At 39.5% G+C, this 15371-nt stretch overlaps 2 protein-coding genes across 2 annotated transcripts; both read left to right on the top strand.

Moving 5' to 3' along the window:
• The first annotated feature begins 5243 nt into the window (after positions 1-5243).
• LOC135699613 (uncharacterized) lies at positions 5244-6619 on the top strand. The gene is made up of 2 exons (XM_065219924.1): positions 5244-5365; positions 5434-6619. Exons 1-2 carry the CDS (start codon positions 5265-5267, stop codon positions 6548-6550), a joined length of 1218 nt encoding a protein of 405 aa, XP_065075996.1. The 5' UTR covers positions 5244-5264; the 3' UTR covers positions 6551-6619.
• A 7038-nt stretch (positions 6620-13657) lies between these two features.
• LOC135700021 (zinc finger protein 423-like) lies at positions 13658-15320 on the top strand. The gene is made up of 2 exons (XM_065220383.1): positions 13658-13797; positions 13864-15320. The coding sequence occupies exons 1-2, from the start codon at positions 13754-13756 to the stop codon at positions 15221-15223; spliced, it is 1404 nt and encodes a 467-aa protein (XP_065076455.1). The 5' UTR covers positions 13658-13753; the 3' UTR covers positions 15224-15320.
• The last annotated feature ends 51 nt before the right edge of the window (positions 15321-15371 follow it).

The raw sequence follows: 15371 nt of genomic DNA on the forward strand, positions 1-15371 counted from the left end.
GGATTATAAACAATTTTTAACCATTTAAGGTAAGGTCAATTTATGGTTCGCGTTTATGCGGGCTAGCTTTTGTTTGAAAATTTTCAATCATCGGCCCTTCTACGTTACTAGGCTTATCAATGAAATAATATAAATGAATGGTTGGTCGTTTTAGCGTGCCTATTAATGAATCGAAAAATTTCGTTGATCGGCCGTTTCGAAAATCGAGTTATTTTTAATGATTTTTCTCGATCATGTGGAACTTTCCTACACAGAAAAAAAGTTGTTGAATATCACATCCAAACTGCTGCAACCAGGTCAATCCATCAGTTGTGTAATATAACCACAGACAAACAGACATAACACATTGAATATTTCTCACTGTAAAACATCGTCGCTAAAACATTACCGCCATCTGTTGAGTACACTGTGGTGGGCACTACGCTGAACAGATGGCGGTAGTGTGTAAATGTCAAACGCAAGGGAATTGACTATGCGCGCCACAGGTGGCGGTACTACCAACTACGATACTTTTAAATTGACCGTTAAATGCTTGTCCGATGAACAACTTGCGAGTGTTATGTCTGTTTGTCTGTGATATAACGTTGCTTGTATAAGCTTGAATTACATTGATCGATAATACATTTTTTTTTTGCTGTGTACACGATTAGTAGCTACACTGAACGAATTTGACATATTCCTGTTATGTGGAAGTCTAATAAATTTGCGCTATAAGATAATCCATTGAAAATGATATGATTGAAAATGTGTCAGGTAAATTCTATATGAATATCTGATACATTTACAATGCTGATAATTTGGTAACTTTTATATGATCGTCATATGATAAATGAAAATCGATTAAATAATAATAATTAACTGAAATGGATTTGAAACCCATAAGCATAAGCTATACTTTTCACCACAATATAATATATGTGTCATAAATCAATCGAAGTAAAGTTTATGTGAAAATAACATGAAAGTTACTTCTTCTTTTGACACATATATTTAATCGATTTCTAAAAATAAATTCGAAAAATAAACATCAGGCAGTGGGAGCTTTCACAGTTGTGCCTTTTTTTTATTGTAGCTGATTTGGGATTCGATCAAGATCTGTTGAGGTGTGATGCTTTCGGTGTCTGTGCTCGATTCCACTGGGCCACGGCTGACTTCAAGATTGAGCTCGTTCAAATAGCATGAAGTAAGAACAGCTCTCCCGACATGGAATGTAGTGCAACTTTATGCTCGTTTTGCTAGAGTGAAGACAAATAGCACTGACAAATTTATGTTCCGTTTCGGTGGTGTGGTTTGTTCAAATCTTTCTTAATGCACCTGTCTGCAATAAATCAACGACTAAATTATATGATTTGATAGAACTGGCTCATGAAGTTCCAGTACTACTTAGGGCTGGAATCTGAATTAGCCGTGTAGAAGGCTTACAATTAGAATCATAGCAAAGTAAATATTACAGTAGAATCATTTTTTTTTTCAATCTCAATACATTCTTTTCTGGAACCAATTATCATATGAATGAGTGTACGTTAACATCGTTGAAAATTGTTTCAATAATTTATAAAGAACAATCATGTAAGATGTATTTTATTGGGAGCGATATTCATCCCAGAAAAATATGCAAAAACAAATGCTTGCTATTGGATTTCTTAAAAGGCATTTCTATATGACTATTTAATGATTGGGATAGATCTGTTTACAATCTTTAAACGTCAAAAATCAAAGCAAGCTATTACAATGAGATATACATGTTTCCTATACTGCAAAGTTAAATGACAGTCCAATAGTTTCTACATGTCTATTTACACGCGACATATCAACAAACGTCAAAAATCAGTAAAAGCAACTCCAATAAAATATACATGATTATCTTATAAGATATATATCATGAAAACAGGTATATTTTACTGAATTTTCTCATAGTGCAAACTTATATGATTTTCCATTAGTTTCTAGATGTCTGTTCCCACCCATGACATATCAACAGTTTTTCACCATGAAATATATCAGACAATATTCATATACTTCTTACCTTCGCTAACCACGTTCGAAGCAAAGTACTATCAAGTACTAAGTATGTGAAATTACGATAGAAATCATTCCATATCGCAGTCATAGTTTTTAAGTGATAATCCAATAGAATCTATCAATCATCACATAGAATGAATAAATGTGCTGACATTGCTATGTTATAAGATGGATCCAATAAACGGTACATGTCGATTTGTTTCAGTGTATCAAGCAATGTGCTGGATTACCGAGGTGAAGCAATCGGTTAAGTTCAGCTGGGTGGCATGCCGCCTATAGTCGCTATATTCATAGTCTGGCGGATAGAATCTCGGGAACCAATTCAGCTGTCAAATAGCGGAACCAATCGAGCAAATCACGACCAACAACAGAAAAGAGCACATCAGCTATTGCGAACAAAACTTCGGATACCCTTTTCGCGTGACTCAAGGCGCGCCTACGCAAACTTAGGTTGAGGAAAGTTTGCCCTATCCGATGATGCCGATAATTTGCGTTCGATTGGCGAGGAAAGAATAATTAATGTTTTGTTTAAAAAAGTTGTAGTACCTTTTCAATTGTTGGTCTAAAATATAGTGAATTGGTTCCGCTTTTTGATAGATCGAAATTCTATCCGCCAGACTATGAATATAGCGACTATAATGCCGCCATGTTATTGAAACCAACATCTGAAACGTCACAATTCCAGTGTGAACTGCAAGAATGGCGTGACTGAATTGTCTTATTTTTATCAAATGAAATTATTTTTCCTTTTATGCCATATAAATGGTTGACTTCGTGGTAGAAAATCAGAAAATAATATTTTATGAGTTCTAAGTTTATTTTTCACAAAATGTGAGCAAAAATATTAAGAATATCCATAATATCAGTCACGCCTTTTTTGAAATTCTGGATTGAATCTTCTATTTGTTTACAAATTATGAGCTGTCAGTGGGGCCCACGATTCGCGGGCCCGCAGCGATGTTAGCTCTTTTCAAGGCAAGGCAAACAAGATAGGGATGCCATCCAGCTGGTTAAGTTGTGTGAGTAAAACCCCTGTACGATACAAGCAATTAGTGACTTCATTTGTTTACGTTTTGGACATAAGCCCATTTCAAATGTTACTCTAGAATTGACAAATTCAATTAACAACACGGTAACCGCAAAATACCCAATAATGACTACAAAAGTAAGCATTTTCGAGGGAGACTGGGACTGGGAGTATTCTTCTTTGCCGGGACTACCCCGAGGACTACCCATTAAATGAGTAAAAAAACAAACTTTCCGGCGAGGGGGCGACACATCTAAATCTCAATTCTAGATGCTCAAAAAATCTCACACACGGATACGAATTTTGTTCATTTAAAACAAAAATATAAATGTTTATACTCTAAACATATGAATTATTCAAAGTAAATTGAAAGCATGTTTAAAACTAAAATATTTATGTTTGAAGTAAATTCAAAAGCATGTTTATTTCAACAATATAGGATTTGGGTAAACGGTTTTTAGCGTGTCATGCCTTTTTATTTCCTTCTTGTTTCATTCGGAAAAAGTTGCCCCAGCTTTGCTCAACCTCAACAGAAAACGGACATCCATTCCGAATCCATTCCGGATCCTCCTCCGATATCGAACACGGAAAGAAACCGGTATGAGGACCAGTGGTAGAAACCGAGGCAGAAACGGCAAAACGACGCTAATAACACAAATTTGCACCGGTTCCACTGAACTGGAACCCCCGGACACCCACCCCGACGGGTCCTTGCATCCCGGACCAGGACCCCAATACCCACAGGTCACCCTTAATCGCACCCGAAAAGATCAGGAATTAAGATGCCCTGCCCGAAGACCTTTTTTTCATTTCTTTCCGTTTTATTTTGCTTTACCCTGCACTCAACTACTCAAATAATTCCAAAATATGTATGTTTATTTTAAACATGAGAAGCATGTTTAAAATAAACATATTTATTATTGTTCGCATAGCTGTCAAACCAAACAAAAATAAATACGTTTATTTTCAACACGAATATTTTTGAAATAAACGTAACATTATTTTTATTTTAAACATTGATTTCACATGACTTCAAACATGGAATACGTTTGAAATCAACCTAATTTATGTTTGTGGCCAGAACAAACTGAGTTTACATTTAAATTTACCTCAAATATTTTTGTTACGACGATAGTTTTTTCTGCGTGCACTAGCGAATAAATCTTCGAAAAGTCTTCTTTCATTTCTGGCATCTAGTTGTATCGTGTATCATCTTTTTGCAGGAAATCTTCAAAATCGTGATAAATTTTCTTTCTATCTACTCAGCGTACGCGCAGCTAGCCACAGCAAAACACAATATTTCCTGCATCGTAGATAGAGTCGTCCCCTTTGCTTTCCGGCTGAAAATATCACAGAGTGGTTTTTACTCACTCTGTGCGAGAACGTCGTTTACTCAAAAGTTAGTAAAAGTGCGCCTACTCACATTTGAGAAGCCATATACTTCCCGCTGAAATGAGCATGTTCGACTCAATTTTGAGTTGTTGCGAGTTAAGGCTCAAGCGCAATGATAGCGGAAGCGGAACGGCAACTGCAGCGGAAAAGCCCGATCTGAGTATGTCCATAGAGGTAACGAAGAAACGTGCTCAACTTTTTGGATCAGCTCTGGTACAACATTACGTAGTACTAGAATTTTGAATAGAATGGGGTATGTTAATCGTTTGCTTGGGACCAATATGCTAGTCAAGTATTGAGCCAATTTAAAATCGTTAGTTTCATATTGATTGTTGGTACTCTCTTCGGTCCCAAGCTAATCGATGCTAGAAGTGCTAGAATTTCGACTAGAATGGGTTACGTTAATCGATTTGCTTGGGATCAATAGGCTAGTCAAGTAGTGATCCAATTTATAATCCTTAGTTTCCACCGATTGGTATGTCTACTTGTCGGATTGAAAACTAGTTGGAACCGAATCGACTTCGGTTACGCATCTTGATGTCATTTGTGACAACTGTCAAACTTTCCGTTTCCGTTCCGCTTCCGCCCACATTGCGTTTGGGCCTTTACCGTGTATGAAAGTTTCCGTGAATATTAATTTATGCATAATATGTATGCCTCTAAAAATTTTATTTAAAAAATCATCTATCGGCATACCGTGCATGCACCGCACATCAAGTGCATCGCATGCTTGTGTGCGTGCGGTTTCTCCGGTGGCATGAGTGGCATAACAAACTCAACTGTCAAAAAACCGAAGCAACTTTCGATTATTGGGCATATTTTAATGAATAATCGCGGAAATTTAAAGAAAATCACGACAATGAGCAAAACAAAACGCTCGAGCGTGGTAGTGGACGAAGTGTCCAACGAAGATTTCCTTGACTTGTAAGTATTCATCCGCAAAAACCTGGCGAAATCCGTCTAACAACTGTCACCTCTTCCTTCCCGCCAAGACCCCATGAAGATTTTGCTGCCTACTGTCGATTGTGCTTTTCCATCTCCCAGCTGGAACCGCTTTTCGTCAGCCGGCAGGACGTGAACTACCAGCTGATCGGTGTTATCGAAATGTGCACCGGTATCAAGCTGAGTGCCAAGACAGACACCCCCTCGTCGATATGTCTGCAGTGTCGTCTCACTACGGACGATTTCCTCAACTTCCGGAAGCTCTGCCAAAGGCTGAACCGTGTATACCGTCGGAAAAGAAACGACATGGCCCTGGCCAAAATATCGGTTGCTTTGGAGTACCATCAAAGGATTGATGCTGTGCCATCTCCAGTCGTCGCCGAAGGAGCAATTGATACGGAAACTTCTCCGGTTGCGGAAGATATTACCGTAGAACCGTCTCCCATGGACGTGGTCGACGAAACTTGTGCAACTGAAATTGCTGCGGAACCTTCGGCGATGGAAGCTTCCGCGGATCCTATGGTCGGCGATGAAAGTGCACCGGCATCTTTCATTGTGCACGAACTGTCCGATGACGATGATGATGTGGAGTGCACCGGCATCTCGTCGGTGGAAACTATACCCATCGATTTGGGTGCCGCTGATAAAGAAAGCGACCCGTTCATCAAAATGGCCAATGATTGGTACTGCTGTAAGATTTGCTCTCGGCTGTATCAGTCGTTCCCCTTGCTGGCGGGGCATTTTCGCGAAATTCATCCAAATAAAGCACCCTTGCTGCGAACCAAACAGCAAGAGTCGTACTTTATACCCAAAGATTCCGACGTGCAGATGCTGAAAATCGGCGTGAAAACTTACTTCAAGTGCGACCTCTGTGATACGCTGTTTGCACAGAAGCGAAACATTTCGCGGCACCGCTGGAGATATCACGGTACTTTTGATGACTCTAAGAAAACATTTTGTACGATGCCGGACTGTAGACATTTCTTCATGGAAAGGAAAGCCCTCAGTCGCCACATGGGAATTGTACATGGCTACGAAATCGAAGCCAAAGCGCACGCTGCCACCTCACCGGCTGACGGTGTTGACGACGATGTGGTGGTAATTACCGACTGCGTCGAAGATGAGGCCGGTCCAGCTCTGATGCAGGTTATTTACACCGATCAATGAAGGTAAAGTTTACTAGTTGAATAGTTTGCTAATACTACTATAATAGGTTTTACGTTAGTTGCACAAAATAGGGGCTGATAAATAACACACCTACCGATATCTCGGTCACAAACAATTTGGTCTATGGTTTTTCGAAAGAACATTACCTGCCTGCCGGTGCCGCTAATTTAGTAGTCTTTCTAATCACCAAATCATGCGGAGAATGCAAAAACGCAACTTTTTGCTGTGGAAAATCGGAAAGTCGCCAAAACACGGAATAGGGGAAATTATACGGCTGCGGCGCTTCGTCGCCTATTATCGTCAGGGGGTTTTAAGATCGCAACAAATTATTACATTATTTGAGATTTGAAATGTTTTTAAAAGTTTAAGGAAATTTATCTAAGTTAGGGGTAAGAGGGGCATAATGAGCATCCGCATTCCGAGCCCAAACATCTAATAGTTCGAAACAAATTGATTGGCAGTAAGTTCAATATCACCATTGCAATGATTATTGACCAATTAATTTGTTTCGAAACATAAGAAATTCAAGGCTAAAGCACAGGGAGCTTACTATGCCTTCCTTCCCCTATATGTAAATTATTCGAAGGGCAGTAGGCCAAACTGATAGATTGCGCATAGAAATAATTTTAGAAAAAATGAGATTTACGTAAGAACATTTTAATTCTCTGACTAAGATTTTTTTTTTTAATATTACATGAGAATTTTTTTGACGTAGGATTACGTCTTTTGGCAATTAAAAAAAAAACAAAATCGACCGCGTCAGTTATAACTTTCTCCATAGCGGATGGATCTTAATTCTAAACAAGCCAATCGATTGGACAATTTTCTACGAATCTACTAAAATGAACACTTGATCAATTTTCAATAGGTCACTATTGAAAATTACACATATGTCCAACTGTTGCAATGGCGCTTTCCCTAACACAGATTTCAAAATCGTATTCCATCCGGTCTCGCCGAAAGGTGCCCAATCAATCACCGTGTGTGGTGGCGTCCGGTCGATCGTCATCAACAGCAGCAGCAGTGCTTTCGGCGCGTGACGTTAAACATTGTTCTCCAGTACACACACATCGAAAGGCTACCCACAAGCAGCGAGCTGCAGCCCACATGGGTCCCCGATTCACTGAAGAAGGAGGAAGAAGCCGCACCGCTACTGATCGGATTCAGTAGCATTTCGTGAGTCGCTGTGGGTCATCTGTGTTGAACCATATTAAAACCTTTTTACTTATGGTTTGAGAACTTTAATCGTAATGGTTATGGTAGCCAGTAAGGTCCATTGGACTTGTCGATTAGACTTATGATTTGTCGAACGTCTTTAATACTGTTCGAACGGATACTCTGGTAGATACGTTGGCTATGCTGGGAACACCTACAGAAATTGTCACATGGATATCCTCATTCCTCAAAAACCGAAAAATAATCCTGCATCTACGCGACGGAATTATTTCGAGAAGAATCTCGAATGGGCTACCGCAAGGAGATATATTGTCACCAACGTTATTTAATGTGTACACTGCTGAACTACATAACATACATGTTGATGGAGTCACATGGGTTCAATATGCTGACAACTTTGAGATAATCGTAACAGCTATTAACTGGGAAACCCTAAACGTTAAAGCACAGGAATATATGGACAAGTTCGTGGGAGCCTGTGAAAACTGAAATTATCAATAAACGCCGAGAAATCCAGTGTGATGAAGATGAGCTTCAGTACACGTACAACTTTGAATATCATGGTCAAGGGAAAGACACTTGAATCGGGAATAAAACAACGATACCTTGGAGTAACCATAGACCGATCATTAACATTTGCAGCACATATACGATTAGTTCGAGAGAAAGTCCAGGAAAGACTATGTCTTATGTCAGGGCATGACTACTCCCTAGATAGTCCAGAATGTGATGAGATTGAAACTGCCGAAAACGTATTATTACACTGCCCCCGTTTTGGTATAAAACGACAAAACTACACCTTCGATTGTCGTTATGCTAATCTTAATGAAATTTTCAAAACTGGTAACAAAGAGCTATTCGAAGATGTTGCGAAATTTGTGACGGACATTTTTCCAGTTTCCTTCTTTCGCAGTTTACAGTTCATGTGAAACGAAATCGATCAGTTTACACAGCAAAAAAAAATGTAATATCGATCTACGTAATTCAAGCTGATGTATGAAATAATGATGTAATAGCAAAAAGCAGATACAATATTACATCAATGGACGTAATTTTGTTCGCAAAATCGATGTACATCGTACAACGTAATATTACATAACCGGCGGAATGATCTCTGTGCAGCTGTTTGGATGTAATATTCAACAACTTTTTTTTTTGTGTGCACCTCCGGTGAAGTGAAAATCCGACAGATACGCTCACGGCGAATGAGAACAACCCAAATTTGAATTTTAGTTCACTCATAATCGCCAAAAGTGCAGGAACTCAGCGATGAGTTTGTTTACAATTTGCTCTAAAAGCGCATTCCCCCCCCCCCCCCGGCGACCTCCTCGCCTATATAGTGATAAAGCTGTATCACCATTTATATACCCACCATGGGTAGAACTTCTTCTTCTTCTTCTTTCCTTTATTTAACGTCGGTCTCTGTTCCGCAATCTAGTGCCAATCACCGACGGACATCGATTGCCATCCATTGACGGCAATCAAATGTGCAGGAAGGCAGCTTCCACACCTGCGTAGGATATCGCACCCATTCAACACATATGGGCCGGGACCAACGGCTTTACTTCCCTTCCGAAGGAAGACGTGACCATAGATTTTTATGCCTCAGAAAAATCTCACCGACCTCGGCTGGGATTGAACCCAGACCCATCGGGGTGTTAGAAAGCAGTCACGCTTACCTCTACACCACCGGCGCCGACTATGGGTAGGACTAAAGAGCCTGAATTTATAAAAAGACGACATCTTACCCATTTGACAGGTCTTCTGTCAAATTTAGGCTCTTTAGGTAGGACTAGAAATACTCAGAGGGAGAGATGGGCGGAGAAAACAAAATACAATTCGACAGCAGGGATTTGTATCTACATTATCTTGCAACCCTTGCTAAAACTTAGCATTTCACATGACTTTTACTTTTCATTCGATTTACGTGCAAATTAATAATTTATTGCATCGCAATATTTTCCACATTTTTTGGTGCCATTAATTAACCAACTAAGATCAATTAATCAATAGAGTTAGAATATTGCTTTTGATTCCAAAAACTAGTTAAATTTGAGAAGCACACGAAACATGAAGGTGATTGAATTTCTGTTCGATTGCAATACTCTCAAATGTAATCTAGTAACAATAAGAAATCCTCGGAAAAATACTAATGGGAATGGTCGTTTGGCTTAGATTTTGACAGTTCATTTGGCTCAAAACATTCTCTCCACTCATCTCTCCTTCTAGTATTTCTAGGTAGGACTACCGATTTAATGCTAATTTTCACGAATTTTATATGCAGTCTGTCAACATTATCATCATCATGCACTGGCGACATCTGCGTTGAGGAGTGGAGGCGAACCAGCCCCAGGCTGAAAGCCTCCCTAATAAAGATAAATTAATTAATTAATCTGCGTTGAGCTTTTGCGGCAATCTTCCAATAGTCTGCATGCTTCAATCAGGCAGGGATACCAGATGATTTTTTTAAAAGTCTATATGAGTGTCAAAAAATATGTCCGTACTTGTCTGTACACTTACACTAGAAAAAATTGCCTTATTTCTGATTACGTATTTTCCACATGTATTTTGGCTATAAAATTGCTCGCCACACACTGAATTTTTAAACTTAAAAAGGGCGGTTTTTGTTTTTTTTTTCAATTTTTATTTTTAGTAGTATAGGAGTCAAAACTTAAAAAGCATTTTGCTGTTTAAAATAACGAGATTTAAAAAGACTTTTCGAATTTTCGGTGTGCACAAGATCCACGAGCAAGAGGGAAATCGATTATAGTAATGAAAAATCCTTCTTCACCGTCGTCGTGTGCTGGAAAAGAGAAGATGATTAAACGACAAAAAGGTCAGGTCCGCAATCAGTAAAACAAAATCTGTCAGGTGCTTGCAACTTTTAGAAACGTACCATAATCATAACAGGATGCACGCACTTGAATTTTTTTTTTATTTTATTTAAGGTAAGCCAACTTGTCGGATTGAAAACTTGTTGGAACCAAATCAACTTCGGTTAGGCATCTTGAAGGCATTTGTGACAACTGTCAAACTTTCCGTTTCCGTTCCGCTCCACATTGCGTTTGGGCCTTAAGTCACTCAGCACATTGTGACGAAATTAAATTTGGCACAGCTTGGGTACATGTTATTTTCTGTTTTAAGCCTAGTATACAGATCGAAGCGAAACAAAAATTGAAGCACGCGAAAAATCATGAAATTTCGCTAGCGAAAAAGGTTGTGAAAAAATGTTTCTGGAACATTTTCCAGTTTCCTTTTTTCGCATGGACCTTACTGATTACCATAACCATAACCATTAATGTTCTCAAACCATAAGTAAAAACGTTCTAATATAGTTCTCTTTCCGATAATGTATGGAGAAAACAAGAATTTGGAATGGTAATGGTTCTTAACAACCCATTATTTGTAAGGTCCGCTTCCAAAAAACCATAATACATAAGGTTAAAACTTTATCACACAAACGTTCATGTAAAGTTCCATAACCATTTCAGTTGAAGTTTAGCAGGGATTATAAACAATTTATAACCATTATCGGTAAGGTCATGTGATGGTTCGCGTTTATGCGGGTTCCCAGGAAAGCCGTTCTCGTCCATGATTGATTATGTCAGTGAGAAAAATCGTCCAATGTACAACTCGCCTTGTCAAAACGTCCTATGTGGTTTTTTCTATGTTGTAGCATTAAATTCAAAATAAAATTGTGATTTTACCGTTTCTTCAGAATTTTCAACGTTATTATACACTGACTACATTAAAAGTAGTATAACAAAATGTATTGTTTTTAAACAGTTAAAATAATAATCTGTCAAACTTTGGTCGAACTTCAACTTCGATTTTCTCAAAATGGTGGATACGTTACATTGGACTATTTGAAAAGTGACGCGAAATTTATCCTTGAGATTTCAAACCAAACCATTCAAGGTGTCAGAAATACCGGGTTGGGTATTTTACAAACAATCGCAACAGCTTGCTCTATGACCGCCACAATCGGCACACCTGCGGCACACTGACAAAAAAGATGTCCCAAGATTGGTGTGCGGAATGACCTACCCCTTGGGAATATTCCTAAGTGCATATCAGGAATGTTACGAAAACTTCAGGTAAATTGCGGAGTCTTCAGGGATGTTTTATGAATATCAGGAAAATTTTCTGGATCATTAGAACATCCCCCAGGAATCTCTTTGTTCCGGAATTATGTCCTTGTTTCTTTCGACTGTTCCGTAAGCACTCTGGCTTCCGACTTTCTTCAGATGTTTCTTCCAATCTACCCTAGGAAGTTTCTGCCAGCGTCTCCAGGAAGTTTCTTTCGTCTTCTCCAGGAAGTTCAATTAATTCTCCCAGAAATTTCTTTCGTCTTCTTCTGGAAGTTTGACCATAAGCCAAAGGTTTTTTTGTTCGACTTTTATTGGAAGGTTTTTCCGAGTTTCTTCTGGCTTTCCCTGGAAATGGCTACTTCTGGAACATTGGAGGCGAACCAGCCCCAGGCTGAACGCCTCCCTAATAAAGATAAATTAATTAATTAATTACTTCTGGAAATTTACTTCCGGTTTCCGAAACTTTTCTGTGACATGTGACATCCGATTTTTTCCGATAGTTTATTTAAATGTTCGCAACAAGTTTCTCAATTCGTGTCTGGGAAGTTTCCCGGAGGTTTTTCCAGCTTTTCTCGAACTTCATCCAGGAGAGCTTCTTTCGTCTTTCTCTAGATACTTTTTCAGCTTCATTCAGAAGCTAATTCAAAAACTCCCTGGAGTTTTCTTCCCGAGTTTTCCGATCATAGTTCAAAAGCTAAAATTTGCTTTGATTGACGGCTTTCTCAGTCTTAAAACACTGCAACGACTACAATGTAATCTGCCCGACATTTCGGTCATGGGTTGTGGCTTTTTTCAAGGGAAAATATTGTTTGTCGTTATTGTCAATATTAGTCGTTGTTATTGCCATATTTTGGTTTCGTTTAATGATATTTAATTGAAAAAAAAAACCGCTACTTGGTCACAATTTTGATCACCACTTGAGGACAATGATAATTTTAAACATTAAATTAGAAAAATTAAATAATGTTTTAAGACTGAGAAAACCGTCAAGCAATGCCCCGCAAATCCCAGTCACCATCGTTAAAATTTTCGCTTTCAAAAACGGCAAAAATATAAAATTAAATAAATAGTACCGTTCGCAATGCTGAGTTTAAAAATTGTTTTAAACTACTCGACAATTATATAATTTGAAACTGTCAAAAATAAAACTGCAACACGATCACCACAACGCACAGTTCTAAAAGATGTTTGTAATCATCATGTTCGATAAACTTTACTATTCTCTATGAAGTTCTCCGTTTTTTTGTGAAGCTCTGCGAAACATCTTTAAATACATCCAAAGAAATTTGAAACAGAGTTCCATTCGTGTTTCAAACTCGCTCAGAAATAAAACAGATATAGTCGAGCAGTTGCAAATCTGGTGCAAAATAGTACTCGAATAATGAAACTGCATACTCAGCATTGCGAGAGGTGCGTTTCTGTTCTAGTTTCAAATTGAAACAGTCCTTATAAAATACAACAGGATTGCGAACGGCCTAAATACCGATAATTACCGATTTTGTAATACTTTGGAAACGATAAACTTTAAAACATTCTGGCAACGCTGCCACTGACAAATCCCATAAAGAACTGTCACTCTGTGGGTGAAGAGCCAATGCTGTCAACGCGAATTATTTTTTATTTACAAATTCAGGCGTAACATTTGATAACGGCACAAAAGCTTTTGTAAACAAACTTTGTAAGGTCCTTTGCACGCGAACCAAAGAACGCTCACGCAAACCAATACCACTTTCGGGAAGGTAAGAGTTGCACCTACCCGCGAAGGGCCTTACAAAGTTTGTTTACAAAAGCTTTTGTGCCGTTATCAAATGTTACGCCTGAATTAGTCCATCAAACGCTCAAAAGAGTAAAAGGTGTTTATAGAATTTCTAAACATCTTTTTACAAATTGTTACAAACATCTGCCAAAAAAAACCAATTGATTTTATTTCTAGATAATGCGTAGAGCAACTAAAATTGTGGAAACACCTACCCTGAAAGTGTAAGTACTCTTCGATCATTCAGCCTTTGCTTAAATATAAACGAATTTTCCTTCTTTCTGAAATAGGCCCTCCGGGAACTCCCTATCGTACTGTCGGTTATGCTTCTCCGCAAGGCTCTGTAAAAAGGTCATATCGCGTGAAGATGCCCTGCAGTGGGTCGACTACATCCAACGGACAGTCGGCATTCAGATGACCGTCGAGGAGGATGCTCCGTTTGCCATCTGCTTCGGTTGTAAAACGACGCTCGAGAGTGTGGACCAGTTTCGCTTAACCTGTCAGTTGCATGATGCTGCCCTGAGGCAGTTCCGTGAACAGGCGTCCATTAGTAATACGGATGATGGTGGTGAATCCACTAATGTTTCCGTTACGGTGGAAGTACCCCCTGCGACGGATGAAAGTGCAGATGACTCAAAGGGCTCTGCAAATTCGCCTACAATCGACAATATGTGCTTTGTGTGTGATATGAAATTGCCTTCGCTCCTGGAGTATAGGAAACACATGAAGAAAAATCACCATAAAGTCGGAGGAATTGTGACTTGCCCATTGTGTCCGCGCCGGTTCCGTAAAGACAATCTCTTCCAGCGTCACGTCCTTAAGCATACCAACAGACCGCGGAGTATCTTGGATTGTTCGCAGTACAACAAACAGAAAAAGTGCCGACTTTGCAAGGAAATGTTCGACACTGGCAAGGAATTGGGAAAACACGAAGAGGAACAGCATGGCCTTCAGTTCGAATGCAGATTGTGCTTCAGGCGGTTTGCTACCGAGGAGGAAAACAAGGTCCACAAAATGCTACACTTAGCAGGAATGGGAGACGGGCGTAGAAAAAATTTCAAGTGCAAAATTTGCTCCAGGATTTTCCCGAACAGGCACTGTCTCAATATACACGTGAAGAAACACGAGAGGTGCTTCATGTGCTGGACCTGTGGGACGAAGTTTGCCAATTTGGAAAATTACGTGGAACATCAGACTGCGGTGCACCAGAGTAAAGCGTTACTGGACGAGTGCTGTGAGTGCAACGTGGTCTTTAGCAGCAGGGACGAATTTCTAGTTCACCTAAATTTGAAACATGCGGCCTATGATCCGCAGGATTTGGCCAACGACGAATTGTCGGATACGGAAGGCGAGCTGACGAACGGGGTGCTGAGTTCTGTTGCCGAGCAGCCTGGCCAATCTCAGCAACCGAATCCGGAAACGGTCAGCGTTTCCAGCGATGATTTTCCCATCTATATGGAAGACAATGATGATGATGCCTGCATGGCGGCCGAAGAACAGGAAAGCTCGAGAAGGGGAGTTTCCATCACAAATAGACTGGAGGAGGAATTGATGCTGGACGAAGCGCCACCCGATTCCGGGTTCGATCTTTACGGAACAGCCTTCCAGCCGCAGATTTCGATATCACTGATAGAGGAGCTGTCCGATTGAAGATGAAAGGTGATCATGGTTTAGGTTAGTCCGTAGAAAAGTACTAGGAAATTAGCGTTTATTTAATAAAAAACTATGTTTAGGTATCGCACGTGGATATTTGCAGGTTGCTTCTTTGAAAATCTTCCCCAACGGGAATCACAGGGAA

Source organism: Ochlerotatus camptorhynchus, unplaced genomic scaffold (genome assembly GCF_037179485.1).
Source record: "Ochlerotatus camptorhynchus isolate MF236.1 unplaced genomic scaffold, CSIRO-AGI_Acam_v1.1 ptg000010l, whole genome shotgun sequence".
Lineage (NCBI taxonomy): Eukaryota > Metazoa > Arthropoda > Insecta > Diptera > Culicidae > Ochlerotatus > Ochlerotatus camptorhynchus.

What these genes read in the sequence shown, in the direction of transcription:
- LOC135699613 (XM_065219924.1), top strand. Translation starts at nt 5,265, where the DNA reads ATGAATAATCGCGGAAATTTAAAGAAAATCACGACAATGAGCAAAACA. An exon ending in AACGAAGATTTCCTTGACTT is followed by an intron (nt 5,366 to 5,433) that starts GTAAGTATTCAT and finishes CTTCCCGCCAAG; the next exon opens with ACCCCATGAAGATTTTGCTG.
- LOC135700021 (XM_065220383.1), top strand. Translation starts at nt 13,754, where the DNA reads ATGCGTAGAGCAACTAAAATTGTGGAAACACCTACCCTGAAAGT. An exon ending in GAAACACCTACCCTGAAAGT is followed by an intron (nt 13,798 to 13,863) that starts GTAAGTACTCTT and finishes TTTCTGAAATAG; the next exon opens with GCCCTCCGGGAACTCCCTAT.